The sequence below is a fragment of the Abrus precatorius genome, unplaced genomic scaffold (assembly GCF_003935025.1).
Source record: "Abrus precatorius isolate BTA unplaced genomic scaffold, Abrus_2018 Scaffold4, whole genome shotgun sequence".
Classification (NCBI taxonomy): Eukaryota; Viridiplantae; Streptophyta; class Magnoliopsida; order Fabales; family Fabaceae; genus Abrus; species Abrus precatorius.
The window spans coordinates 21619259-21632829 of record NW_020874384.1 but is presented as its reverse complement, the minus strand read 5'-3'; the positions used below and the strand labels follow the sequence as shown (position 1 = coordinate 21632829).

At 38.0% G+C, this 13571-nt stretch overlaps 3 protein-coding genes across 3 annotated transcripts; 1 reads left to right on the top strand and 2 right to left on the bottom strand.

Moving 5' to 3' along the window:
- Positions 1–248: 248 nt before the first annotated feature.
- On the bottom strand, positions 249–4380 carry LOC113866385 (pentatricopeptide repeat-containing protein At1g66345, mitochondrial). Its single transcript, XM_027501285.1, has 2 exons — positions 1766–4380; positions 249–1114 (listed from the first exon to the last, which is right to left on the bottom strand). The coding sequence occupies exon 1, from the start codon at positions 4371–4373 to the stop codon at positions 2772–2774; it is 1602 nt and encodes a 533-aa protein (XP_027357086.1). The 5' UTR covers positions 4374–4380; the 3' UTR covers positions 249–1114; positions 1766–2771.
- A 1105-nt stretch (positions 4381–5485) lies between these two features.
- Positions 5486–9347, bottom strand: LOC113866386 (beta-galactosidase 13-like). The gene is made up of 16 exons (XM_027501286.1): positions 9306–9347; positions 8956–9257; positions 8800–8866; positions 8613–8705; positions 8374–8517; positions 8184–8278; positions 7966–8071; positions 7669–7872; positions 7404–7571; positions 7102–7280; positions 6894–7003; positions 6691–6800; positions 6479–6586; positions 6282–6386; positions 6046–6191; positions 5486–5951 (listed from the first exon to the last, which is right to left on the bottom strand). Exons 1-16 carry the CDS (start codon positions 9336–9338, stop codon positions 5486–5488), a joined length of 2436 nt encoding a protein of 811 aa, XP_027357087.1. The 5' UTR covers positions 9339–9347.
- Positions 9348–10139: 792 nt separating this feature from the next.
- On the top strand, positions 10140–13255 carry LOC113866388 (protein MCM10 homolog). The gene is made up of 10 exons (XM_027501290.1): positions 10140–10408; positions 10486–10560; positions 10676–10913; positions 11005–11129; positions 12223–12256; positions 12347–12393; positions 12492–12635; positions 12764–12828; positions 12921–12993; positions 13093–13255. The coding sequence occupies exons 1-10, from the start codon at positions 10140–10142 to the stop codon at positions 13253–13255; spliced, it is 1233 nt and encodes a 410-aa protein (XP_027357091.1).
- Positions 13256–13571: the final 316 nt, after the last annotated feature.

Genomic DNA, 13571 nt, shown 5'->3' with positions numbered 1-13571 from the left:
TTGACAAAGAAACTGAAATTAAAATTAAAAATAATATAAAAAAAATATAAAAATAAAATCATATACCTTAACCTCTTCTCAATTAAATTTATTGTTAAAAAACTACACTATTTTAATTTTTTAATTAAATTTTATATTTAAATATTTATTTTATTTACTTTTCCATTCTCTAAATTCAAACTATTAAATTAAAAAAAATTATAATTAAAAACAATCTATGTAAAATGATATCTCAAAAATTTATTTTAAAATTATTTATTATTTTTTGACGTACATTTGTCCAATTAACAACTATGCTACAAATAAGAGGGATTATAAGTTCATTACATTCAACCAACTCAATACAAACCAATCCAAAATTATTATCGTCCTTAAAAGCTCTAACACCTAATACTTATATTAATTATTAGAGTTTCAATGGAATTTGGTGGCAAACCAACGTTTACAGAGTTTCAGGTGACAAATACATATATTCTCCCTGCAATATACTGTCTAGAACAGATGTCTGACGCAATTTAGGTTCTGAGCTGGAATTTGAGGCAGACCCAGATTTGGCAGATTTTGAAGCATTTGAACTCGCTCCTCCACTAGAGACCCTGTCTGTCTGGTTTTCAGCCCTCTGATAAGTGACGGTGTAAATGTCCCCCCACAGACTGCTTCCATCACTGGATACATAGTCACTGCCAGCAAATCTCTCATCATCTTCATCTAGCACAAGCTGTCTTTGAATTGCCTGATAAATAGTCAAATTCCTGTTAAGTTGCTTCCCACCAGCAGTTAATATCAACTTTGGAGGATCACTAGAGCTGCCAAACAACAGACGCCCATGCCTATCTCTGCCACCCTTGAAACCTCTGCCATTAGCAGATCCAAATCCAGCCATGGCAGCAGCAGCAAATGACATTGCACCCCTAGAGCTAGAAGAATACCCGCTCCTAAAATCTGCAGAATCAGATCCCCTGGCTGTACCAGCTTTGCTGCTAGAACCTGAGGCTACATTAGTCTGACTGTCACTTGTTGCTGGAGCAACAGTACTCTCCTCAGCTGAGTCACCCAATTTCACATCATGTACTTTGTCAGGCAAGCAGACAGGAAGAGAATCATCCCTCAGAACCTGAATTATTATAGAACAAGTTGAGGACACATTAAATGGTGGTTGTCAGAAATATACAATGACTAAATGAGAAACAATAATAGCATTTCTGTTTAATAAAATTCAAATGCTAGCACCGATGCAGCGGAATCAAATGAGTATCCAATCTTGGAAACGACAATTAATGATGATTAATGATTATCAAAATAGATAAGAAACAACTTTGCATTTGTTTGATAAGCACAGAGACAGTTGAACCAAACGATAGTATCCAATCTTGGCAACAATAATTAATGATTAAAATATAAAAGAAACAGTAATAGCATTCCTATTCAGTAAAACACACTTGCGAGAATGGACACAATGAACTAGAAGGCAGCTTTCAATCTTGGTTAAAATAACTAGTGCTCATGATAATGATGGTTGTAAAATACAACTACAATAATTGCATTCACATTTAATAAAATGATTAAAAAGGAGGATATCTAACAAACAGAGGCATACTCCAGGACCTACAAAAATTAAAATTGAACATTGTGAAAACAACTAGATAATTGACAACATAAGCAGTAGGGATCAAGATTTCATAAACAAAATTTCCCTTGAACTAAGGAAATACAAGGAAAGTGAAGTTCTCATTTAGGACAAGTATGACAACAAATATGACCTTACCTTTGCATCATGGTACTGAAGTAGGTTTGTCAAAAGAGGTACGGCTTCCATCACAAAGTCAGCTGCAACAGAAGGAAGCTTCATGCACATATTTGCGGCATTAGACAATGCCCCCCACCAAAACACGTGATTACATCAATATAGGCGTGCTGATTAAGGGCGTAAATGCAAATCGATTTGTCACCCATCAAAAACTATAATCATCATATAGATGTAAGGATTTCATTGATGAGTTATCTGAACTCCGGTTGAGAAGGAATCCAAATAAGAAAGCACAGCCATCAGAGCTCCAGCTCGAAGACAGGCAGTTGGGTGCTCCTGAGAAATCTTCTTTAGAGCTTGAAGAGACTGTTCATGTCAACAACAATGTCTATCAGAATTCAGAACCAAGAAGAACCACAAGGTGTATCAAATAATGAGAACCTCGTCTCAAGACAGGCAGGCCTGAACATAGATAAACAAATGCATATCCTTGGACGACAGACACCAACATAAGGTTAAGCACTTTAGAACCTCACAAGTAGTAGCGTAACACATTTCTAAAAAGAATTCAACACAAAACACCGTAGCATTGTTCGACATTCCAGATACATTATTTAATCGTTTAAAAGAGATTGACTGACTACGAAACAACCTGCTCAGCCAAGTCCATATACTCAATGGTAAGCAATCTTGCGCAGAAGATAGACACCGCCCCATAATGCACAACAGCAGCACAACATGAAGGGAGCACATCACAAAGATGGGTTAGCGCCCTGGCCGCAAGAAGCATGATATCAGGATTGCTCTCCTGCTCAGCCACGTCCATATCTCATCAGCATTTCATTTGTGTTTTTCTTGTATCACAGAACTGCCAGCAGGAGACTTTTTCACCACAGGACCCTTCACAAATAAGTTGGAGCTGACAGGAAGTGAAATGATTCCTTGTGGCAATGGAGGTAGAAGTTGATTTGCCAGGTTCACAATCTCAAATATAATAACTATTAGAATATAAAAGAAAACAAGGTTACAACGCCAAAGAAGCCATTGCATTGTAAAAGTGAAGAGCCCTAGCAGTGTCACTCTTCTTCATGTAGCCAGCAATCAATGCTTTATATACAGTCGCATCTGGGGTCAACAAACGACCTCTCATTATACTGAGATACTTCTCTGCCTCTTCAACCTTTCCACAATGGCACAAACTCTGAATTATGGTCGCGAAAACAGATAATCCAGGACTCATAGACCTATACTCCAATTCGTAATACAGCTTGAGGACATCCTCAACCTCATCCTTTCTAGCATAACCCTGCATCAGACAAGAGTACGTAACATCATTGGGCAAAAACCCTTTATCCAACAACACTGTTAACATGCTATTTGCTTGCTCCACATTCCCTCTCTCACACAGCTTCTCCACCATCTTATTGAACGCCAAACAACTGGGCAGAACCCCAACACTCAACATCTTCTCAAAAAAACTCAGGCACTCCTCCAACCGTTCCGAATCCGCACACCCGACAACAACATGCTCGAAGGTCTCGCCATACGGCCTCAACCCCCTCTCTTCCATTTCGCGCATCAAACCAATGGCTTCTTCAATTCTTCCATCTCTACAAAAAGCTCCAATAAACGACGTGTAAATAAAAGAATTCCCCTGAAATCCCCTTCTCACCATTTCCTCATATAACTCCCACGCAGAATCCAAACTCCCCAACGTGACCTTAGCATGAACAATCAGAGAATACGCAACCGACTCATGAATCAAATTCTTCTGCAACAGTCTCTTCAACAAAACCACCACCGTGCTTTCTCCTCCTTCTTCCACGTGTCCCTTCTCGAAGATTCTCAATATCAAGCTGCAATTAACAATCGTAGAAGGAGAAGAAGCTTCACTCCTTTTCCCCACGATTCGATCCAACGTGTCAACAATCTTCTGTAATTCCCCTTCCTTACACAGAGCATGGATCATGATCCTCAAAGTCACTGCATTAGGGTAAGTCCTTCTAGAAATCATGTATTCGTAAACTTCCCACACAAACCCGCACTTCGGAGATTTCTGAACAACGTGAAGCAAAGCGTTGAAACTAACGACGCTAACGGAGAATCCGCGTTCCTGCACGTAACGGCAAACGTGGAAAGCGACGTCCGTCATCCTCGTCTTTGCGTACGCCTGAATCAACAGGTTAACCGCGAGAGGGCTAGAACAGGGAACCACACGAGACGTGTCAACGAGAGAATCGACGAGCGCAGTGGAGTGGATGTGCTTGATGGAAAGCGATTCGAGTAGTGCTTTGGCGTCGGTGAGCAACCTGGCTCCCAATAAAACGTGGATTGCAATGCAGTAAGAGCGGGTGCCGTGTTCGAAGCCGTTCCTCTTCGCCGCCCAATGGAAGAAGCCCAACGCAGGTTTTGCGTCGGTGGGAGCTTTGAGTTCCAACAGCACCTTTTCCACTGTTGAATCGTTTAATTGGAGGCAACCGAACTTGCGGGTTATGGTTTCCCAATTCCATCCCTCTCTGAATGAATTGCTTATTGCAGTAACGACGTTGTCGTCAAAGCTCAACTTGGACACTGACGCTGTCTCCCTCTGTAAACAACTCACTCTCAGAAAGGATTTGGAACCCATTTTCACAAGACACCCCAAACTATCTTCATGTATCTTTATAATAAAGAAATATTATTTTAAACCATAATTTTTAAATATATTGAAAATAACTTTTTTTTTAAAGAGAGAATAATTTTTATTTTAAATTAATAAAATCACATAAATTTTATAATAAATAAAGAAATAATAGATTATATTTATCTTAATATATCACTTTATATCTTTAGTTCTGAAAAATTATCAAATTAATGTTTATAATAAAAACGTTTTCCTTTCCTCCTTTTTTTCCCCCCAAAACATCCATTCTTAAACAATTAATATAATACTCGCAGCAAAACACTTCTATTTTTTTCTTTAAGTAATATGGACATTTATTTAAACTATCTTGATCTTTGTTCTTTAATAACAATAGAAAAATAATTCACATAAACTTTAATAATTCCGTTGTATATTTAACGTCTATTTATTTATTTTATCACATCTTATCTACTTTTTGTCCTTCTTTATTTCTGTCTAAAGTATTTAGATCCTACTAAATATCTACCAACAAATTAACCTTTTGCTAAAACAGATGAAGCTCTTTCGGTCTCTCTTCAAAACTTTTAACTGTTTATGATGGGACAAGTGTTGATATGTAATATGTATTAAGGTGAGCTTATTATTTTGACGTCATCTACATATCCTTGCTGTAAATAGGTGAGCAAGAACTTTTCAAAAGTGAGAGAAGGTCATTCACGTATCCGATAATTGTAGTAGTGAAAAACGAGGTACAAGTTTATGTAACCCACTTAGCAAAGACTTCAATAATAAAGCTATCACAAGAAAATAATGTCTACAAAAACTGTTCAAACTCGTTTTCGTGAAACTTGAATGAATTCATTAAAATTAATTGTTCATATGCTGTGTTTTTTTTAAATGGTTGTAAATTATTAAATTTCGAATTAAAATTTAAAAGATTTTTGGATATTATACGAGCGAGAAAATTAAAAAGACAGGAAAGAAAAAAGAATTGTTGTAACTTTATTTCTGTTGTATGGAACAAAGATGGAATGGAATTGAAGGTAACATCTGCTACAAAAAGTGAAATGACACATCGAGCTTCTGGACTGAGGAGGAAATCGAGGACGTAGGAATTAGGCACACCTCACTTGGACAGCAAGTGTCTTAACCAAAGCAGGGCAAGCATCAATCTCATTTTGGTTGAAGATTGCACGGTTGATTGAAACAGAGCAAGAATCTTTCCCCAAGCATTGCTGCTCAACAACGCTCTTGGTGGCCGCAGCAGTGCAGTTGCCCATATTGAAGAATCCACAATAACCTGTGGGGTTACCAAAGCTAGCAAAGTCCACAGCCACAATCTTTTTGCCATCTTCACACTCGAGAGAAGCTTGTGGTCCAATAACATCCACAACAGGTTTGAACTTTCCGTCCCTAGACACCCATGAATTCACATTGGGAGGTTCGTTCTCTGCAACGTGACTGCAGATTGTATCCCTGTTGATATTCAAGATCTCAATCTTTTCTGGAGTTGTCTTCTCCTCTTCCAATATAACTAGCAAGTTGTCTTGTGGGTTGAGGAATGATCTTGGGATGTGGTAGCTGAATGATTACAGCACACAAATTTTAAGTGGAGAAAGAAAGAAAGAAAGACAGACATTTAAAAAGTTTATTCATTTGGATTGGATTTGCTTACTCTGATTGAGTGGGTTTTCCTAAAGGAGAGGTAAAGCTCAGCCAGTGACGACCAATGTTTTTACCGTTGACCCAAATCATTCCCTTCCCCATACCAGTCATTCTGATGGCAACAGGGCCCGTTCCCTCAGGGGTGGCAAATCTTGTCTGCAAAACAGAGGAAATCATTTACACTTGTTTTACTTGATTCAACCTTTTCACAAACTATAAAACTTTGATTCCATGCGTTTCCTTTACCTTGTACCAAGAGAGAGCGCGTACAGGTCCACCCAATGGCTTCCATTTTGCCCTCGTTGATCCATCTTCAGCGAAGACTCTCATATCCTCACCCTTGATACCAACCTGCAAATTCAAATGGCACCATTTCAGTTAGGTCATTGCCGTCTTTCATTTCATGTTTCTCTTCAGATCTTTTTTTATTGGCAGACTAATACCTTATGACTCCAGGTGTTGCCAGTGAGATCAAGTGTTCCGCTGTTGAGAGCAAGGATGGATGCGGACTTGGGTCCTGCGAACCTGTGTTCCATGTAAGCTCCACTGTCCTGTATATTTCACATTTCAACGGATATAACAATGTTATTCTCCTCAATAAAACTTGGAAGTTCATCAAACTTTGAAGGAAGAAGGAAAACGTTGAGCCTCTTACTGGTAGTCCAACAATGCTAGCCAAAATGGATACATAGTTGATTCCAACCCTCAAGTTGACAGCTTGTTGGAATTCAAAAGATTTTTCTTCTTGGGTGCCATGAGCAGTTCCTTATACACAATAAAAAAAAAGTCGTTAAACACTGATACCCCGTCTCTCACTCATCATAGAATAGAAGGCTAGTGAAATATTTTGGTGCTTACCGACGTAGTCTCCATTTACATATGCAATCAATGAATGTCCAAGGCTCATAACACGAAGAATTGGGAGTGCCCCAACCTTAGTTGGCATGTCTTCTTGAGTCAACTCGAAGCTGCAGTGAATAAGGCAGCAATTATATAAAACATCCCACCATTTCGAAAATTATAAGATGGTGAAATACGAATGATTAGATAATCCTCACAAACTCACCTTGTGGTGTACCAAGCATAATCGGTGGTGTCCTTGAGCAAGCTGTAAAGCTCTGCAGGGATTTTCTGGTTTATTGGCAGTTTCTTGGTAGTTGGAATGGGCTCTTGAAACACCTCCCACTGATGATTGTTTGCAACCGCTGATCTCTCGTAGTTCCTTGCATTATGTTGTGACACAATCTGTTACATATGCATGCCAAGTAAATTATTAATAATAAGGAGTGAGGATTAAATATGACCCAAATGTGAGTGAAGTATCTGCTTGTGAAATGTAAGGGATGAACAAGAGAGTTGGTTAGTTACACTTTGGGTGTTGTAGACCACAGTCTTGCAATCAGGGAGGACGCTGATGGAATGTGGTGGGAGGAAATAATCTGTCCCTCTGAAGTTAATGGTGGCTGCCTCGATTGAATGGTTGTTAGTGAGAAAAGCAGCACAGACATTAGTTCCAATCTTCTCGTACACTCTAATCTGCATATTATACAATAATAGCAGCTTATGTAAGCTTTATCTGTCTTGGACACAGATTTGTTTGTAAGCAACACCAAATGCCATGTCAGATGCTTACCTCATGAAATTCGTTCAACTTTTGGACTGTGGAAGTGCCAGCAAGTATAGCCTTTCTGCATAGGAGCAAAGCCTTGTGTACGTCCCTCAGGTGACTCCATTTTGGTTCTCTCTTCAGACCGTATTCATCAAGAGGTGCCTCGTCGTAATAACGGGTAGTGGTGAAAGCAGCGCTTGTTCTACCAAAGTTTGTTCCACCATGGTACTACAAGAGTTGCAGATTCATTAGAAATTAAAGAAGATAAAAACTTTGGCCACCAGTTACATAAATAGCAAGTTTGGATGTTAAGGGCAGCACCATGTAGTAGTTGACCAAATTTCCACTCTTGGAGAAGAAGCGAGCAACTGAGAAGGCAATATCTTCTGCAGATCTCTGGGATGGTGGATCACCAAATACTCTGTACCTGTAAAAGCAAATTGCCAAAAAAATTGTATTAGACTCGAATATAAAGTGGTTCACTAAAGATAATAAGCATTAAGACAGGTCAAAGGCATAAGGGTGTTCTTATTTCTTACTGAGCAGTCCAGTTCTCAGTCCAAATAATTGGTTTGTATGGTTTGTTAGGGCCTGAGAAGGTATCACCACAGTGTCTTCCATTGCATGCATTGATCTGCCAAATGAAGCACGTGAGGTCAGGGTGTAGAGGTAATAGGCAACCCTCAATGGAAGAGAAATTTGTGCCTGAGCTACTGTATCATAACTTACCACTGGATCAGGGGCATCCTTCTGCTTGCACATGATCCATGGAACACCAACTTGCGTTGCCACTGCCATATTTGCAGCCCACTGGACATAACTGTCTCCCTTCTCCTCATAAGCAAGTTGGATATGGTTGTACTCGTTCTCGATCTGCAGTCATTGAATAACATGTCAAGTGTTTATATACATGGAATACCGAGCAGAAAATAAAGACGAAGGTCATGCACAAATCACAAAATCAAAACCTGAGCCAAGATGATGGGGCCTCCTTGGGGAGCAAAGAGCTTCTCATCTTTCATCATTTGTATAATCTTTGACACGAAGGCTTGCATGTGTTGCTGCCAATTAAAAAGGATTTCAGCATTCCTAAATTATATATTTTCAATTTCCTGACATTAAAGGCGGTCTGTATAATAGAAGAAAGTTGATAACCTTATAGGGTTCATTGTCAGAGCGGAAAATGATGTCAGGAATCTCTCTAAGCCAATAGGGAAGTCCTCTGATATATGAACATAGTAGGAACGAGATTAGAATTAAAAATGAATGGAGAAATGTTTGAAGTTAAAAATGAAAAAATGAATGGCATACCCATGATTCCACTCTGCTTGGATGAAAGGGCCAACCCTGAGGGTGACAAACATTCTTTTGGATTGAATGAGCTTAATGAACTTGACGAGATCATAATTGCCTTCGAAGTTGAACTTGCCTTTCTCTGGCTCGTGAGCGTTCCAAAACACGTAAGTTTGAATGACATTCAAACCTCCATGTCTTGCCTTATCAAGAAGAACTGGCCACATGTCAGGGGTGCTTCGGGTGTAATGGATGGAACCGGAGAAGAGGATCTCGCGTCTTCCATTGATAAAGAGTGACTTGCCATCATAAGTGACATTCTGAGCGGTCATATTGCGACCATGCTTGCCCCCATGACCACGTGCAGCAGCAATGGTGGATGAGACCAAGATGCAAAGCATAAGGGAGATTATAACATTATTAATGGTGCCAAATGACGGAGCCATATTCACCCACCCCTTCCAATACACAGTAACAGTTCAACGTGAGCCTACCCTGGGATCCTCCTTTCTCTCGTGTAGGAGGGGCCCAGAAGCTGATTTTCACGTTGCATCAACCATCCCTCTTATAGGCCTCGCTCAAGTGTACGTGTATGCCCACAGAGTAAACTTCGCATTCCCCTTCCACATTTACAATTCTGTTATCAACCCCATCCCCTTTTTTGGTTATTACTATATTTCAATTCTCTTATTCTATTTTACGTAACATGACTTCAAATATTTGTTGCCTTCCTTTTCTCTCTCTCTCTCTCTCTACTGGACGTAATATTGTTTTAAAATTAAAATATAATGAGTGGTGCAGTAAAAAATTTAAAAAAGTAAAATATAGCAGAGATATAAAAAAAAGTGTGCAAGTCTTTGAATAATATTGTTTTTTATTCGTTATTTTCATATAGATTTGAGTTTTTATAATTATAGTTTATTTCAATTAACGTTCTTACATTTAAATGTTATAATAAGAAACTCTTTTTTTGCCCGCAATTAATATATATTATATTTATTATAACGATAATGGTTGGGACGAGAGGAGGGGGAATTCGTAATTTAAGATTCTTATCTTATGAAATGAATTCCCTCCAAAATATTTGATGGTCTCTTCCTCCCTCCAAAATCAAAATCAGCAAAACCCTACCCTAACCCTAACCCTAACCATTTCTTGATCTCTTCACTTCTCATTCCATCTTTTGAGTTGTGTGGTGCGTCATGTCCAGCCACGAAGACGACCTCGATCTTCTTCTTTCCCTTCAGGAAAGGGTTCTTGAAACCCCTCCCGCTTCTCCCTCACCAGCAGCTGTAATAGCAGGTTATCTTTCCGATGATGGATCGCCAAAGCCTAGGGAGAACCCTGATATGTCCGTTTTCAAAAACGCCGTTCAGGATTGCCTTTCTTACCAACCTCCTAAGCCAACCACCAAACCCGTTCCCGTTACTAATGATTCCCAGGTTGACAAGTTTTCAGGTCTTCGAATAAGGTGAGTGTCGTTTTTATTTCATATTATTCTTAGTTCAGATGAAAACGGTTCCAAGTGAAGTGCTATTTGTTGTTTAGGAACCAATTGTTAACCCCTGCAGAGCTTAGGGAATGCTTTTCCGACATTCGCTTTGTTCGGTTATCTGTTATCAGGTAATCTTCTTCACCTTCTCTTCTGCTATTTCTATGCATAGTATGTGTAGTAACTGTAGGATTTTAGAAAAAAAAAATTAAGAATTCGTTTAAATGATGGGCATGGTTTACTCAGGAATTTGTTGATTGGGGATACTTTTTCTGGAAGTTGGGTGACTGTTGGAGTGTTGACTGAGAAGGGGAATCAGAAGACAAGCTCAACAGGGAAGAGTTATTGTATATGGAAAATTGGGTGTTTGGATGAAAATACTGTGTCTCTTTTCTTGTTTGGAGATGCTTATCAGAGGAACATGCAAGAGCAAGTGGGAACCGTCTTTGCACTGTTCAATTGTGCTGTGCGCAAGGATACCACGGTATTGAATTGTTATGGGTTTTGTTTTTTTTTTTTTTTTCCATTAAGGTTTGCCATAAGTTCTGCAATTTTTTTTTTCGTTGTTTTTGCAGGGTAATGGTTTTTCTTTGAGTATATACTCCCCTAGTCAAATTTTGAAGATGGGCACCTCTGTTGATTATGGAGTTTGCAAAGGGAAACGAACGGACGGGATGGCTTGTACGCTGGTCATAAATAAGTATTAAAACAACTAAGTTTCTTTAATTATTTTGATATGTTGGCGTGTGAAATTGCAATGGTGTTCTTTTCTAATTCTCTGAACCTGATTTGCAAAGGAAGTCATGATCTCAGTTATTTCATCGACACTTCCAACAGATGCTCCCTTTATTGAATATGCCTGATTTAAATAGTATTATGGCAGTGCTTGGGTCCAAGTACCTTAATCATGTGATTGAAAGCATATTTGATTTTTTACTTTTTTCATGTGACAAATAAAACAAATGAAAAGGAAAGGTAGACAACCTTTAGGTACTGTCGCGTAGATAAAATCTATAGAGATTTGTATAAACTCATTTTCTTAAATTCTAATTTGCAAAGCATGAGCAGTATTAATTGTAACGTCGATCCATGTAGTTGTCCTGCTTATTAAACTGCTTTTCTTGAGCACACCACATGACCATAAAACTATCTGAATGGAAATCTCAATTTGTTTCAAAGTGTCAGTTCCTCGGAATATAAACAGCATTGTATACATTTACATTGTAATATTTTGATCTCTCTCGAACTCCCAATAGTTTCACTAATTTTCAACAATTGGGCTTGGTCCCTACTATAGTTCAAAAGTTTTTAATGGAGTTTGTACTTCTAAAAAAATTTAAAATAACTCCTTCCTAATAACTATTAAGACAGACTTCTTTAACTTTTATTAAACTATAAGGACATTAAAAACTTAAACTATCGAATTCTGGTTGACAGATATAGCAAATTGAATGTCTCTATAATTTATTTGACTTTTCAAAACATGTTTCTATAGTTTAGTGAAAATCCAATGGTGGTTAGCATATAAGCACTGATTTAATGAAATATACGGACTTCATTAAAAAAATTTAAACTATGGGAATCTATTTGAAAATTTAGTAAAATAAGGATAATGGAATAATTTAACCTGTTTTAAATTTCCTTCATGTCTCAAGAGTATTGTTCTTTTTTTTCCCCCCCCCTCCAATTAATACTTTTCCTAGTAAACCATCCTTCTGACAGTACAGTAATATTTTTTTCATATGCTGATTGAGTGTCTTCATAAATCATAACGTTGATCTTTGTTATTTCAGGCGTCATGGGACATATTGCAAATATCATAAAAAAGTAAGCAGCATTTAATTATTTCACGTTTTCTTGTCAATACTTTGTTGTAACAAGAATGTTTGTTCACTAGATACATATAATTTCCTGTAGAAAGCATCTGAGAAATATTCCACAATGCGTAGTGAACTCAAAGGAGGGTGAGTGTTTAGTTCTTTCAAGTTCTGGTTTCTTATTAGTAGCATTTGTTTGCATTCAACTTGTTTGATTTCATCTCACATGTGGTTTTTGTTAGCAGAAACTTAAGAACAGCATTTAGGCCTAGAGATTACCTCAAATCAGAAGGAATTTACTTAGTTGACCCTCTTACTGACAAAACAAACTTGAAGAAGTCTCAACCAGTGAAATTGTTGTCCGTGGATGGCCTCAAAAAGGCATTGAGGTTTGTCACTATTCAGTATTCACATGGACCCAGTACCTGATGAGCTACATTGCAAGGACATTCAGCTTTAATTTTACTCCCGCTTGAATTCTATTGCAGTTGAGTATTAATATTAATTTTTATATCAGCAATGCAGGAAAAGTAACAACAGCAAAATATTCACAAGGGATTCGATTTCTTTCTGAGGTTGCAGGTGATAAGATTATCTTAAAACTTTAACGACATTATCAATGCATTTATGCTATTGTATTCTTACTCTTAGCTGGATTTTACTACTATTTGCAGGCAAGCCAGATCCAAAAATGGTTAACAAAGGACCCAAGATTCCTCTTGAACAAAGCAATTGCACAGAGAAAAGGTGAGTTGCAAAAAAGATTATAGGTTAATGTCAGTTGCATCTTATGCATGTCAGTAGAGGCCTAGCAAACCGGTTTCATTTGCATGTTACTGTCTTCAGGAAATCATCTTTTGTGAATGTGGGATCCTCTGCAGTCAAAAGAAACCGACAGTTAGAAGTTAAAATAAAAAAACCAGATGGGCAAGTTTTGGCAGATAAAGCCACCAAGAGTGCAGGAAAGATGATTGAATTAGATCTTGTTAGTTCGGATGAGGACTTCTGAAATTTCTACATTCTCTGCCTATTTTCGTTGAGTACACAAACACATATTGGGCAGCAAAAATGTGTTGAGTAGAAGCTGAAGGCTTCTGCAAGATGGCATCATTGGAAGGTGTTAAAATGGTGTACATTAGTGCTCCTAGAAGTTTTGATGGTTCACATGGAAGATTAGTTTCTTCTGCAAATATGCCAAATTCCCTTACAGAAAAGAATTTATTTCTGTCTGCTAATTCAGTCGTTACCAAATTTGGTTAGATTATTCACTTTATCAATTTTTTGGGGGCAAGGGATTAAACTATGAAATGGAAATTATGTATTGG